The following is a 15,655-nucleotide window of genomic DNA, read 5'->3' on the forward strand; positions in this document are numbered from 1 at the left end:
CCTACCACATTGCAAATTCTCTGTGTATCAAAGCTCCCTACAAATAGGCTGGATTGCTTAATGAGATATGGGGGAAAGGGTCAGAAATCCTGGATTCTTGTTTCTGAGGCAGATGAAATGGCAACAGGGAGTGCATTCACCTCCCCAGGCTCTAGTCAGCACCTGACATGTGCTTCCTATGTCTTGAAAGAATGGTTTTATGTAGGAAACCATTTACTGCACTCAAATCAGTGTCCTCTGAATTATCTCGAGGTTAGAGTGGCATTTATCTTGCTAAACTGCAAATAATCTGTTTGGGGAAGTTGCTTGCACCTAATGCGTCAAGAGAGGAAAAGGCTTTTCCGTCTTTCCAGAAAATCGTGCACCTTAATCTGAGACACAGGGCATTCAAGGTAGAGGCCACAATGCCTCTTTCAGCTCATTGAGATTATACTGCAGGTTAAATATAAAAAAAAATTTCAAGCTCTGATTGAGAAATTTTTTTTTTTTAAATAGTCATAATTTGATTTGGGCAGCTGAATCCTAACTATCTCCATGTTTTAAAATCACCTCTAACTTTCCCTCCCTAGAAACAGCTTTTTGTGCTCTCCCACAACATTCAATTGCACATAGTTGGTGTTATAAGCAGGCTCATGGCAGCACACAATTGCCACAAATCACTTAAGAATTAGAAATTGATTGAGTGAAAATAGTCCCTCTGGGGTAAATGCTATTTTTCATCCTTGTTTGCTAACAGAATACCTGGCTTGAACACAAGTCTTGACATTCTTCTCTCCAACTTCACCCCCAATCCCTTCTCACCCTCCCTTAAATTTTTATGCAGTTTTGTGCCTATTATATGGACACTTGCTAGGGAAGATTTCCTGAAGTGATTAGTGATTTCTGGCGATTCACAGTTATTGCGTGTCCAAACAAAAATCTCCTGAATGGCTTAATTTTAATAAGCCGCCAGTCTGATCATAGTAAAATATCTGATAAGGTTTCTTAGTGTTGAGAACTTCAAAGTAGTATGACAAAGTATTGAGGATGCTAGAAAGTGCAGTAGAAATGTTTTCAACCCTTTTCTTAACCCAGAGTGGCCATTTCCACAGTCACTGATGTCACAGGGTGGCACAAAGAACAAAAATCTAAGAGCCTACACAGATCTGAGCACTCCCCGCCATTCTTTACAACCCCCACAAACATTTGCTGTGTGATGGACTCGCTGCACTTCATGGTTAAAAAGAAGAACGTGGCTCAAGGAGTGAGCTGGAGTTTCACAACCAAACACAAGTTCTGGGGGCCTATATCTTGGCCAACAGACACAGTACCCTAACATCAGCCCAGCACTCTGAATTTCCCAGATTATCCACCCCTGGAGAAGTTTAGATATTAAGGTACAAATTCTGAACACTATCCCCTAATTTTACCCCAATTCAAGATGTCAGTGGTGGTGGTTGTGTAGTCCAAGTTAAAACACCATACTTGGGAAACACAGGCTCTAAACACAATCACCTTGTCTGTGGGACAATACCACCTATTTGCTTTGCCTTACAAAACAGTTGTAGATATTGATACCTACATTAACATTTCAACAGCACTTCCAAGGTGTAGAGTTCCACACTGTCAAATGCTAGAGAGTGTTTTGGATTCTTTGTAGTTCACATAGATGCATAATATTCAGAGTTATTTCAAATGAAAGATATTTCCTTTATGTTTGAGGTTAGAAATTCAGAAACTGAGTTGGTTGTTCAACCACACTTAGCATCGTACCTACCTGTGAGCTTGAATAAAACTTAAGAAATGAAAATACACCACAGATAATACAGCCAGAAGACAGCAAACAATAATAGATGAGAGGATCTTACTATCCAACAAGATGTTGAGTGTACTGCAGAACACAAGCTAAACACAGCTGTGTCATACTGCTAGCAAACCTTTTAGAATATTGTACATTCCTTTAACCTTGTACAGAAAGCAAATTTTCTCTACATTTAAGCTATGACTTACCTTGTGATCCTTTCTGAATATTTCCATCTTTCTTTTGACCTCGACTGCACAAGAGGTTGGGTTTAGAAGCGTTTGCTTGTTGCTTATGCAATACATCTCCCAGGAGGCAGCCAAAGGGCTCCTCCTGAGCCTTTTGTAGCCCCAGCTGAAAGGGGTTAACAGAGAGATGTACTTTGTGCAGCACCAGATGAGAGAGTGGCTCTCACCTGCAAAGGGTTGGTGGGAGCCCTTTTGACAATGCCAAACAATCAGCTCTGCAGCAATACCCCTGGAAATCCCCCCTCTGCAAGTCCTCCGCAGCTGCCAACACTGAACTGGCTTATGGGAGGGGTGATCACCACTTGTAGCTGATAGCAGGGTTGGTGTCACAGGTACTAGATATGACTCACCAGTTTAGCCTAAAGACACAAAAACGAGGACAAGGCTTTTTCATTGCTCTCCTCCATGTAAGGACAGAGTTTTTGCATGTCTGTAGGCCACTGCTGTGGCTAGACTGGGTACAGTAGGAGAAAATATTGTACCATGGAAAGAAAGGATGCTGCAACTTTCTCCTTGAAATCAGGATAGTGCTGTCAGGAAGGCAGGTGTCAATGTGCTCTAACTGCCCTGTGTCACTTACCACGGGTGGCAGCTCATGCCAGGGCAGATGCCCTCATGAGTCCAGGTTGTACGTTATGCTTTCTGTAAATAGCACATCTATACTTGTCCACAAAACAATGGAATCTCACCAAAACCAAAATGGGCTGTTTTCCATGAGATGTTAGAAAAAGAATTTTAAAATTACTGGGGAAGCAAAAGTGTATGACTGCCCAAAAAGGAGACTAGCGTCAAGTGGCCACCTCATGGCTCCAGCTGCTCACTGCTGACACATTGGAGAGTGGAGCCACAGAAACACAAGAATAAATATTTTCTTCTTCAGACAGACAGGAGAAGTGATGTTGGAAAAAATACCTCAGTCTTGCTGGTCTGAGTCATGACAGACTATACAGGATTCTTTAGGCTGGAAATGCCTTTTAAAGGTGATCTGGTCTAATACCCTGCAACATGCAGGGACATCTTCAACTACATCATGGTGCTCAGAGTCCCGTCTAAACTGACCTTGAATGTTTCCAGGGATGGGACATCTACAGCCTCTCTGGGGAACCTGTTCTGGTGTTTCACCAGTCTCATAATGAAAAAATATCTTCCTTACATCTAAGCCTGATTTCCTTGTTTAGTTTAAAACCATTAAGACCATAACTCACATGTAATTGCAACAGGCCCTGCTCAAACATTCGTCTCCATCTTTCTTATATGACAAAGGGTATTTTGGAAGTAGCCTAAAAGAGCTACCAACACAGTTTATAAGTTATGTTGTCACTAATTTGGATATCTAAAATGGCTCACAGCAAGTCAAAACCCAGTGCTGACAAAAATTGCTGTCAGTGTAAATTTTGTATGTTCCCATCCTGTGCATTATCCTTGCACAAATTAAGCTCTGCAAGAGCCTCTCCCTAACTGGGGAATGAAAACATCCTCTGCTTTCTAAAATACTCTCTAATTTTTTTAATAGTTTTTGAATTTTCTTTTTGGCTTGTAATAGTTGCAATTATAAATAATGTGGATATACTTTTATATAATTATATAATACTGTTGATATTTGATATTTAGGTTTTGTAGAGCAAAGGCACAAAAAGGTCTTAATATTTAGTAACATATTTAGGCCATCTAAAGAGCTTAACAGGACTTTTGTGCTACGCACTGCCCAAAGGTAGGAGAGAACTGTGTCCATAATGCTTTAAAAGCAAAAGCTGGTAGCTATGGATTAAGCTAAGCAAACAATATGGGAGGGAAAGTGCCTACAACACACTGCTAGTCATAATCTGGGGAAAAAAATATGAAGAAATGTTTTCTCTTAATTACGTTAAATTATCCAAAATGAAGCAGTCACTGAAATGCTTGAGATTTAACATCCTTATTTTTAGCCACCTTGTTAAGAACTCTGGATTTTTGGGGAATACATCATCTGTGACATCTATCCACATAGACTGCAGTGAAAACAGGAAATCCTGAGCTCAACATTTACTGGCACTATAGCAATCCCAGGGCTTTCAGTTTTCCAGGGTGAGGAGTTATTTTGAGTGCCTCTGTTCTGAGGCGCTAAATTCAACTATCAGAGGGTAAACACTCAGCTGCTCCCAGAATTTAAATATCTTTGGAACATATCCCACAGAGTCAGAAACTGAGGTTTCAAAATCCACGGTCAAATATGAAATAAGTTGGTCTGTAGTGGAATTCTATCCTAATTATTTTTGCTGTAGTATCTCTTTGGGAGAGAAATTGGATTAAGGATCCCACTGCAGACACAAACTGCTCACCTTTGGGGCTTGATGCATTCTGGACCTTCCACTTCACCCCACATAGGAGCTGCCATCATCATCCTACAGCCTGCCACACCCCAGCAGCTCTGTGTAAATGTGTGTGGAAGGTGTGCAGACAGAGCACACACCCTGTCCAAGGCTGGTTATGCAGCCAGCCCACCCACATGGGAAACTACAAAAGGTTGGACAGGTACTTATTTTAATTTGTCTTGAAGCAGAAGCATTAGTGTATGCACACAAACATGATCCGGATCACACACCAAATACCTAGGCTTAAAAGCCACACGGAGAAAAGTTGGCCTTGCATGTTAAGTTCGAGAGTTCTACATTCAGGGCAAAGCCTCCCTGTGTTTCAGGTGTTTCCTTATGGACTTTTTTACTCTATACTCCCACACACTGAAGGGTTTCCTCTTGCCAAAAAAAAAAAAAAAAGTAAGTGAGCAGGGCACGCTCTTTCTAAAGGAGCTGGAGACCACCAAGCAGACTTCTGCCTCCTTCATACCTGTAAGAATTTCATTCCTGGGGGCTGCTGGGAAGCTGAAATTGGTGAATCAAACTGAGGGTGGACTCTGAAAGGCTGTAGTAATAATGTCTAGAGTTCTAGAAAGAAGAAGGTCTAGAGATTCTATGAAAGGCTTCTAGCACCACTTCAAAAGTAGGTTTGTGAGAGGCTGCACACCATATAAGCATGAGCATATGAAATTAAGCCACCTTTGGGCAAGACACTGTGCAAAAGCTGTAACAAAAAGGGAAAAAATAGACCAGCAGCAAGTTAGAGAGGAAGGAAGTGTGATTTTCTCAGGAGATAAATCCAGAACAAAGGTGGTGAATTGAGATCCTGAAAATCCTAACGTGTGACACCACCACCATTCATTGCTACAAAACTCTCCATTCCAGTCTAGAACAGAAACTGTGCAGAGTCCAAAAAATGTTACCAACTGTCTCACAGAAAAAGATTGAAACTCCTAGTATTAAGGGGCAATTAAAGTCCTCTCTTTTCTTTTGCCATGTGTTAGTTTATGTTCCATGTATGAGATATTACATGACTTTCTCAGTTTTCTTAATCCTAAAACTTTTGACAGAACTGACAACATACAAGTGTGTGGCATCATCTGAAAATGAGATTAATAATTATATTGAATTTATGCAGCAAAAGCATGAGCATATGAAAACACATATATAGGACTCATGGGATGTTTGAATGTTTAGTGGTTGTCAGCTTACAAAAGAAGGAAAACACCTGAAAATTTCTAAATGCTTAATTGTCTGTGATGGATAGGACAAAAGTGAAAAATCTTAAGATTAAGATGATTTAGGTTAGACATTAGAAAGAAAAAAATATGGAAAAAATGGTGAAGTACTGAGATAAATTTCCTGCACAATTTCTGTGATGTTCACCAGTAGAGATCCTTGACAATAGTCAGTGTAGCTGCCTTTCAGGAATGATCAAAGACTGTTTGGGTCAGGGAAATGACATTTTTGGAGGTCCCTATCAAGCACACATTTCTGCAGTTCCTCAGAGATCGAAGGCTTACTTTCACACTTACAGCTCCTTCAGCTGTGTCTCCTATACTCATCTGCAGGAGTCTTGGGGCCCTTTTGGATTGGGAATCTATATATGTTAAGAATTTCCCACTGTGCCATTGCTGAGCAATATGAAACATTCCCTGGTCCCACCAAACTGTTCCCATTTAGTTCTCACTACCAGACTGGGAAGCAGCAAGGAAGCTTTGCAAAATAAATACACTACTCTTCTGTGTCAAGGTTCCTGTTAATTCACGAGACTTAATCTGTCCTAGATGAAACTGGAAGGCTTGCCTGAGACTTACAAAGAACCATTCCAGCCCTTGCCTAGTGACCACCTGGCTGGCCATGTGGCCCCAGAGGAGCACTGTACCTATCCCACTTCCACTTCTGATGCAGCCTTGCTTATCCAGTAACTGTTTTATCAAAGCACACAGCTCCCTGCTAGGGCTAACATTTGAGAGATCAGCTTCTAATTTATTTATTGCAATGTCAACACCGAATAACTTAAGCATATTTTCCACAGATGACTGCACATTTTTTTTAACGCGCTGTTTCATGTCTGCGTGCCACAAAGCATTCCAAGATTTTTTTGCAAGCTGTCATATATTTTTTGGCATTACATAATCATTTGATCCATGAGCTGCTAGTGGACTTTTTATCCAACTCTAGAGCAAGCTCTATCTATCTGCAAGGCTCCTTCTTCCATTTGTCTCAGCTACAAAACATTCTTTTGAATAATTTTGTGAGTGAACCAGCATGTTTGCCGATGTGAGCTTCCCTATCAGTTGTCTTATCTCACTGAAAGGCAGACTGCTGAGAAGGTCATCTCTTCCTTCACAGAGAACAGCTTGGTGCTAACACCTGATTGTGCTCTCATATACCTACATCACATCCATAAAAAAGAACTGGATTTTTTTTCCCGTGCAAATAATTTCCTTTTCACGATCATGGCTCATAGGATCTTGAAACTTCTTCCATTAGGATTCTTAATGAAATATTGCAGGAGTTGCTTTGTGACAGAGTCCAGCTTTTGCTCACTTCCCCAGCATTATATGGTTGTTGGTATCATGTACCTACATTTAGTCATCTGATCAGTCATACAGATTCAGTATTACTTTCAAAAAGTCAGCAGAATTACTGGCACATTAAAAATGAGTCATTTGTTTGAATCAGGGTCCATATCTCTGAGAAAGCCTGGAAAATTAGTCTTGACATAATAAAGTGTTTATAAAGCTAAGTATTTTAAATCAGCTTTCACTTAACCCATACTTTGGATGAGCTGCAGCAAAAAGATTTGTCTTGTTAAATAATTTGGGAACACATGGGCTGAACTAAATTAATTTTAAATTAAGTGGTTAAAGTACCATTTACAGATTAAAACAAAAACTAGGCAAACCTTTGAGATTTGAATCACAGATGGGTAAATGCTGGCATTTTCATGGAAGTGCAGTAGTTTTGACAGACAAACCTCAATCAGATGAACTACTGTAAAAGAAAGATGGTGAAGTACTTGAAGAGATACCTTGTAAATAGAAACCCCAGTGCTTTATGCAGGTCTAGCACAGATCTCTGGAATATTTAAAGTACTGATGTTTTGTAGAAAACCAACTGCTATGTTGCCAGCATATGGTATTGAAACTCTTCAGAGCCTACCGTTTTTTCTGCAAGTTTGTAGCAGTGATAGACCAATAGAAGAATTACTGTACTTGGGATTTTTTTATTATTCTGCCCGTCCACACCCCTCAGCCCTCTCCCACTCCCCCAAAATAAACAATAAAAACCCAAAACAAACTAACCCAAACATAGTAGATCTCACTAGAGTCACAATATACTCTTCTGGAAGCCCCGTAGCAATAAGACTACCATCATTTCTCCTTCAGAGACAAAGTTCTGTGGTGAGTTGTATGTTCTCACCTCCCATTTCAGTTTTGGCAAGCCCTGGGTCCTCCTAAAAGAGAAGCAGCAAACCTCCTGCTGCTCAGGAGCCCTGCTCATACAGACTGCAATGACAACTGCTTAGTTCCTCTTCTTTGCTGGTTCAACAGGACCAGGAGTGTTATAATGTAGTGATTTAAAAGTTTTTGTCATCAAAACTGAAGCTCATTGAAATAGATCAGTTGAAAGAGATAGTGCCACTTACATGGAGAATTTCCTGATGCTTTAACAGATGTAGTTCAATCAAAATGCCACCTTCCTCTGCTTTTCATCCAGAGGTTCAGGGGAGGATACAATTTCCTGAAATTCCCTATAAAAGGATAGGGATTAAGAATAACTTTTAAAAATATTTCTGATCTCAGATGGAAAGGAAAAGGATGGCAGATTTTCTCTGAGTGTGCTGTGTTTCTTTTCTCCCATCTAGCTTGAGTAGGATTGTTAAATGATTCTGAGCAGTATCAAAGGAGGAGAGCACGTGTCTGTGGTGTGCAGCTGCTACTAACTCACCCTGAATGTGTGATCTGGAATGAATTATGACTAGCGTGTCGTGTATACTGCTATTTCCTAGAAAACAAACTCTGGAATTACTGAAACCTGACTTGCAAAGCCCTTCTGCTTCCACTGCCACCACACTTTCCTTGTTGCCCCTGATCTGCCAAGACTCAGCCAAGGCCTCCCTTCCAAAGTCCCCACTCCGGACATACATCAGTCTGGAAAGGGAGCAGATGTAAGTTGGCAGACAGTTCCAAGCCCCAAAGAGTTTATTATCTCAATTATTATTTTTTTTTTAAATAGGCAAAGGATGGTGCAAAAGATGCAGGCCCACATGCTTGAATGTGTACATGGTGGAGGTTGGAAAAGAGCCTAACTCATCTGATTTCTGTCCTGGTATTTTTGCCACCAGCCTTCACTGCCCATCTTCACTGAAGTCTGGGAATTCCAGGCACCACGTCAGTGAACTCTAGCAGGTTACTCAGCATATTTGTGTAGACCCAAGCATAGAAAAGGTTTCTTCTCTCCAAGACCAGAACTATCCAAGACATGCAAGGGCTGTAAACTACTCCCAGAAGTAAACAGCAAAACCTGTGTATTTAATAATGTCTGGTCCAATGCTCAGTCCTTTTATCTAAGCGTAGCCTCTAAATCCTCGTGTATTAGAAAGTTTACTTGGGTTTTTAAGGCTGTTGAACTTTTGTTTGCTTTCCATGTTGAGTGGAAAGGTGTTGACTAATTATTAATGAGTGGCTACATCTGATTCCATTACCTTGCTCCTTTTACAGCTACACAAAGTTGATGTGAAACACTACTGTTATTAATTAATTGGTACTTCATATTCCCACTGCACTGGCAAAAATGGCTAGGTTAGACACAAGGCAGGGAGAAGAGACAGATAAATAGATAGATAGATAGATAGATGCATAGATAGATAGATAGATACATACATACATACATACATACATAGATTTAATCAGAGGACAATATAAATTAGGTTATGAAATTCTCCACTTAGGGGCATGACACCATTTAGACTCTCAAAATGAACTTATTAAAATATAGCTGGTATCAAGAGAAATTATGCAGGAGTGTAATTTCTTCTCTCTCCAGAATGAAAACATTTTAATGTAACTTACATTTTAATCCAAATCTCCCCCTGTTAAATCTCCTCTCTGCCTTCACTTATGGCTTTTGCGGTTTTGGACAATCTGAGATTTTTCTTTGTTGGTATTAGAGCCAGAAAAAAAGAGTGATAGCAGCAGCATTTTTAGTGAAATAGAAATCATTCACATGTCAAAGCAAATAAAAGAGTTTGGATTACTTCAAACACTTCACCTAGGTATATTCTTTAATTATAGAAAATTTTAAATGCCATTATGTAACTCAACAGCATGTGACATCACTTCTTAAAATCCTCACTCCTTTCCCTCAGCCCATTCAGATCCTAGGAAGAAAAGAAACTGCTACAAAATGTAAGGAGAAAGAAGATTAAGAGCCACTAAATTATACAAGAGCAATCCATTGGTTTGATTAGTTTTCAGACCATTGTTAGTGAAATAAAAAGAGACAGACTTATTTTCAAAGATAATAGAACATTTGTGAGTCCCATAGACTTCACCAGATTTTATCAGCATTGTCCATCTCTGGATTTGACAAGTTACCATGCTTAGCACAGTAGGCCTCTCATGGTGGGCCAGAGAAAACTCTTTATTTTTTGACATCTCTGGCAAAAATTAATGCTGGTTTGCCTAGAAAAGCCTACTCGCCAATTTTTTTGCTACTAAATCATGCTTACAGTTTGCTAAATCTCAGATAATTAACAAAGAAAAATACTCAGAAGAAAGAAGGGGTGAGAGCAATATGAACTGGGGATCACAGATCTAAATCTATGGCAGTGATACTTGCAGTAAGCTGATAAATCCCAGTGTTCCAAGAAGCTCCAGGTGATAAATCTATCAGAGATGGATGCCAATGATCAAATTGTCAGACCTGACTTTCAGGCATTTCTGCACTTAAATTGGATAAAAGTTAGGTTGGAGAAAAATACTGGGATTCTTCCTGTCAATACCATTACTCATAGTTTCATGAAATCTTGAAAGCAGACTCGGGCTTTCAAAGCCACAAAGTCTACCAAAACATGCCCATCCCTGGGAGAGGACGCTGTTAAATCCAGATAGGAGGAAGCAGACACTTCACAGTCATTTAGGAGATGCTTCCTGCTCTGCTGAAGTGGGGACTAAAAGCTCTCAATTGCCCTCTGAAGCCAAGGTGTGAGCACACAAGGGCTAACAGGAGAGAGATTATGGGCGTGATGTTCTCTACCCATAACACTGCCAACCTATACCACTGCAGAAAACTTAATGCCTGGTCAGAATTGTTTATTTGTGCTCTTTAATACAGCAAAACATCAGGTTCAAGATACTTGCTGTGCAAGGTCAGCCTGAAGGTTGTCCTAAGCAGGAAAATCTCTCTCAGGAGATGTATTTGTATACAACAAAGAAGAGGTTTGCATTTGGAGTCAGGATGAAGAAAGAAGCCATCTTCACAAACCCTTAAAATGCAAAATAGTTTTATTCCCCTCTCTCATCTGTGAGTGCTACCTATTTTTCCAGGAGTGTCAGCACTTTCTTTTGCAGCCTGAATTCTCAGAGCTCTGTGACTCTGTGCAACAATCTGCCTCAGGCTGGAATCCAGCAGACATGCTCAGGCTGCTAGGAACTGACTGCTTGGTGCAAGATGCTTTTGGTTTCTCTTTTGCCTCATATGCAGACAATTAATCTCGGAGTGTTATTAATATCATACACAAAAGTGCTTTGACCACTTAAAAGTCTTCAACTGATTTTTCAGGAAAACTGTTGATATACTAAAGCCACTAACATTTAGATAAAAACATATAAGGACCTGCACACATTTATATAGGATCACAAAGCACGTGATCAATGCCACCTATTTTACAGATGGAGAAATGGTGCATGGAGAAATTTCCCTGTTTAACAGGAGAATCTGATAAAAATATACCCAAAATCCTGCTTCTCAATTTCCCTAATTTTCACATTGTTTATCTCCCAGATCTATTAGGCATTGATTTTAGCACATATCAGCATGTGTAGTAGATCCTCACATAACAGTGCTGTGAGAACCTGATGTGTTTAGGGGAAAATATTGCTTTATTTTTTAAATCTGTGACAATGGTTCTGATCTCTTTGGCAGCAAAGCTGAATCTGAAAACCAGAAAAGTCTGTTTGCTTTTGTATCCTTCAAGCTTATTTGCTCTTATTGGCCTAACACTGACATAGACTGCCCAGAGAGGCTGTGGGATCTCCAGCATTGGAGATACTTAGACGTGGACTAGGCTAGAGCAACCTGGTCCAGCTTTGAAGTTGTATCAAACAACCTCCAGAGGACCCTTCCAACTGAAATGATTTTGTGAATTTATTATCTTCCATTTTCTTTGTATTTTATTAAATGGCTCACCTCAAACTGTGGCAAATCCATGCTTTGACTTTGTTTGCTAATATAGAAGATCAAGTGTAATTCTGCATGAGGTTTCCCCAGGAAGGCAGACAGGAGGAACATCTTGATTGCAGGAGAGTCTTGGTAGTTTGAAGCATAGGTTATTTTTTTAAAGGGTCTGTTCCTTTGGCAGCAGTTTTTGTTCAGGTTATTGCACTGCATTCACTGGCAACACACAGTTAAAATAAACTGGTTCTTTTTAACCCCTGTGCTGACTACACCATTGAAAAAAGGGACGCTGTGAGTAACAGGAAACTAAGAGTATTTGATAGCATTTTTATTATCACAGTTGCTCATGCTCATAGAGACAGAGAAATACCTTGTATGACATCTCTTGTCAAGGTGACACACAAGACAAACAAGAAGATAACAGATGTGGGGAGGGGAATGGCAAGAGGTATTACCATGACTGTACTACTCCAACACACAAAGAGACTTAGATATATGCAAATTACTTAATTGTTTAAAGGAGGATTGAGCAGGGCAGCTGTGGTTACCAGACTTGTGAATTTTGGCCTGACTGCACTGACTGTACCCCTCAATTATAATGGAATGCAACCAAGAGATCTCCTTTAGGCTGAGGAAAGACTGAGAAAAGCTGGCGTTGATCAGCTTGAAGAATACAATTCTCCAGGGAGACTTTATTGCTGTCAACAAGGTCTCCCAGTCCATACTTAAAAGGAGCTCATAAGAAAGATGCAGACTGACTGTTTAGTAAGTCCTGTTGTGACAGGACTCAGGGTAATGGTTTTAAACTAAACAAGGGAAGATTCATACTAGAAGAGACTTTTTTACAATGAAGGTGGTGGAACACAAGCACTGATTTCCCAGAGAGATGGTGGATGGCCCGTCCCTGGAAACATCCAAGGCCAGATTTTAATTGTAATCCAATAACCTTTTAAAAAAAATCATCTAATTCTGGTACAAGTCTTACACTGTAATGAGACTCTCTTCAAGAAAATTGTGTCTGGTGAAAACAAATAGATCTGTGTCCTTTGGGTTCAGCTGACAGGCTTACCTGATACCTCCTCCTTACCCTCCCTACCCACCACTCCCAAAAGGTCTAGAAAAGGGAACTGAGAACAGAGACATTTGAGAGCTCAGTTTGATAATGTGACTCTTCTCAACCTGTGTCTGGGGTTTGCCAAGAAAGTCTGATGATGCCAAGGACTCTGCTCCTTGCTGTAGAGCCCACCTGAGACTGCCACTAGTATGTACTAGCACCTTTCTGAGATCTGAAATATCACAGCTCTCGCTAAACTGGGAGCAGCCACAATACTGCTGACAGAATGCTCAGAACAGTACTGCCTGGCAGTTGTCCTGGAGGGTACACTCTCTCTTTAAGGCACAGAAGTAACAGAAGACCGAGTTCAGGAAGGTACAATTTCAATATGTCCTTAACCTTAAATCCCACAGAAAGTCCTGAGATTTAAGTGCTTTCTTAAATTTACACTCACACTAAGTTGCTATTTGTATAAGAATGGACTTTAGCATGTACTTATATACAGCTTTCCCTCCCAGGCTGGATGTTGGGCTGTCTTTGCAGGTGAGCAAAGGGAGAAGGCTTAAACCCACAGGGAGAAGTCTTGTCATTATACTTACATTTAATACAGTTCTTCCTTCTCCCTGATGTTTCAGAATCAGAGCCCCCATACTTAACATACTGTTTAACATTTGTCTCGTATCTTTCTTTCCACAGTATGTGGCATTTGCCTCCCTGTTCTTCATTTTGGTCTCCATTACCACCTTCTGCCTCGAGACCCACGAGAGATTTAACCCCATTGTGAACAAGACAGAAACTGAATTCATCGGGAATGACACCCAGGTGCGGCACTACAGGGAAGCAGAGACGGAAGCCTTTCTCACCTACATCGAAGGTGTCTGTGTGGTCTGGTTTACATTTGAGTTCTTGATGAGAGTCACTTTCTGCCCAAACAAGGTGGAATTTATCAAAAACTCTTTGAACATCATTGACTTTGTGGCCATACTGCCTTTCTATCTAGAGGTTGGACTCAGTGGCCTGTCTTCCAAAGCTGCTAAGGATGTCCTGGGCTTCCTCCGCGTAGTCCGTTTCGTGCGAATCCTGCGAATTTTCAAGCTGACCCGCCACTTCGTCGGGTTGCGGGTCTTGGGACACACCCTCCGTGCCAGCACAAACGAATTCTTGCTGCTCATCATATTTTTGGCATTGGGCGTCTTAATCTTTGCCACGATGATCTATTATGCCGAGAGAATAGGTGCTAAACCAAATGACCCTAGTGCCAGTGAACACACACACTTTAAAAATATCCCCATCGGCTTTTGGTGGGCTGTTGTCACCATGACGACCCTGGGCTACGGAGACATGTATCCTCAGACTTGGTCAGGCATGCTGGTGGGGGCCCTCTGCGCTCTCGCTGGTGTGCTGACCATTGCCATGCCTGTCCCTGTCATTGTGAACAATTTCGGAATGTATTACTCCTTAGCTATGGCTAAGCAGAAGCTACCAAAGAAAAAAAAGAAGCATATCCCGAGGCCACCCCAGCTGGGATCCCCCAATTATTGTAAATCTGTCGTAAACTCTCCACACCACAGTACTCAGAGCGACACTTGCCCACTGGCCCAAGAAGAAATTTTAGAAATTAACAGAGCAGGTAGGAAACCTCTTAGAGGAATGTCCATCTGACCGTTAACCTCCATCCCGTGTAGTGATTTAAGATTCAGCCAGACTGCTTTCTTAGAGCAATGGGTAGCACATTTATCCATTCTAGTCCCACCATCACACAGTGAATAATATGTGTGAAGTCTAGGTTGCAGGGACAAATGGTACAGAGGAGGCTGATCAGCAAAACTAAGGATGAGAGCATGCTCTAGGGAGCCCAAATTTTGGTCCTGGTTAAGGGCATACAAGTCTCAAGATATTTTGGAAAGCTGTTACATCTAGTGGAAGAATTTTGAGAGTTCTGCAGCTGTGTTGCTGGACTGTGTAATGCATCTCAGAGGCTCCTGAGAGCTGAATGCTTCATAGAGCAGAGTAGGAGCCAAGCACTCAGCAATTACAGAGCTTTCTGACAAAACAGGGCTGGCATTCAAAACAGCCAGATGCTTTCTCATTTGTTCCCATTTGGGACCTTTCAGCTGTTTCAAATGGCAGATATTGTACATCTCATTACAGAAACTAGGTGCCTAGTAAGTTGAAGGGACAACTATACCATCATGCATATTCATGAGACAATCCCGTCTCTTTCTGATGATTAACTGCAAAGTAGAACAACAGCTCAAATTCTTGACACTAATGCAAAATGACTCACTCTGAGACAAGACTAGATGTAAGGATGCTTATTCCATCGCATGCAAATCAATCTATTCGATATTATTCCACTAGAATTTAGCTTTAGAACTATGAAAAGTTTTGAACCACGTTTTCTAAAACATGCTCCTTTTGCAAGTGTAGGTTGGTGAGTTAGAGCTCTTTCAACCTTCTAGCAGCAAAGGCCAACTGGAAAAGGTCTGACTGGTCATTACTGGCTGGTTTGGCTTAAACAGTGATTGCCTCATTGTTATTTTTAATTGTACTGATTCTTCTTAGCAATAGGTGAAACCACAGCAAAATTAACCATACTAATTCTACTGGGAGTGGGGAGGGAAATGGAAAGAATACTAGTCACCATGGAATATATTATAATATCCCATGGCTAGTGGTTAATTATGGGAATATCTCAGTTCTATGAGACTCCTATAGCACACAAAATTACGGGGCTCCAATTTGATTTTTTAAACCCCATAATCTACCTCTACCCATGGAATATCACTATTTATTCTGTGGAGTAATTTGAAAGTAGATAACCATGTTGAAA

General features: G+C 40.7%; 1 protein-coding gene across 6 annotated transcripts in view; it reads left to right on the top strand.

The window, feature by feature from the left end:
- The window catches only part of KCNC1 (potassium voltage-gated channel subfamily C member 1), a 121,499-nt gene that overhangs the window by 70,638 nt on the left and 35,206 nt on the right, over positions 1-15,655 (top strand). For 5 of the 6 annotated variants that reach the window (XM_062494234.1, XM_062494235.1, XM_062494230.1 and 2 more), the window contains exon 2: positions 13,519-14,452. In XM_062494234.1, coding sequence (XP_062350218.1) covers positions 13,519-14,452 — 934 coding nt within the window. The remainder of the gene's footprint in view (positions 1-13,518; positions 14,453-15,655) is intronic. The other variant, XM_062494229.1, reaches the window with a different exon arrangement.

Source organism: Cinclus cinclus, chromosome 6, assembly GCF_963662255.1.
Source record: "Cinclus cinclus chromosome 6, bCinCin1.1, whole genome shotgun sequence".
NCBI lineage: Eukaryota > Metazoa > Chordata > Aves > Passeriformes > Cinclidae > Cinclus > Cinclus cinclus.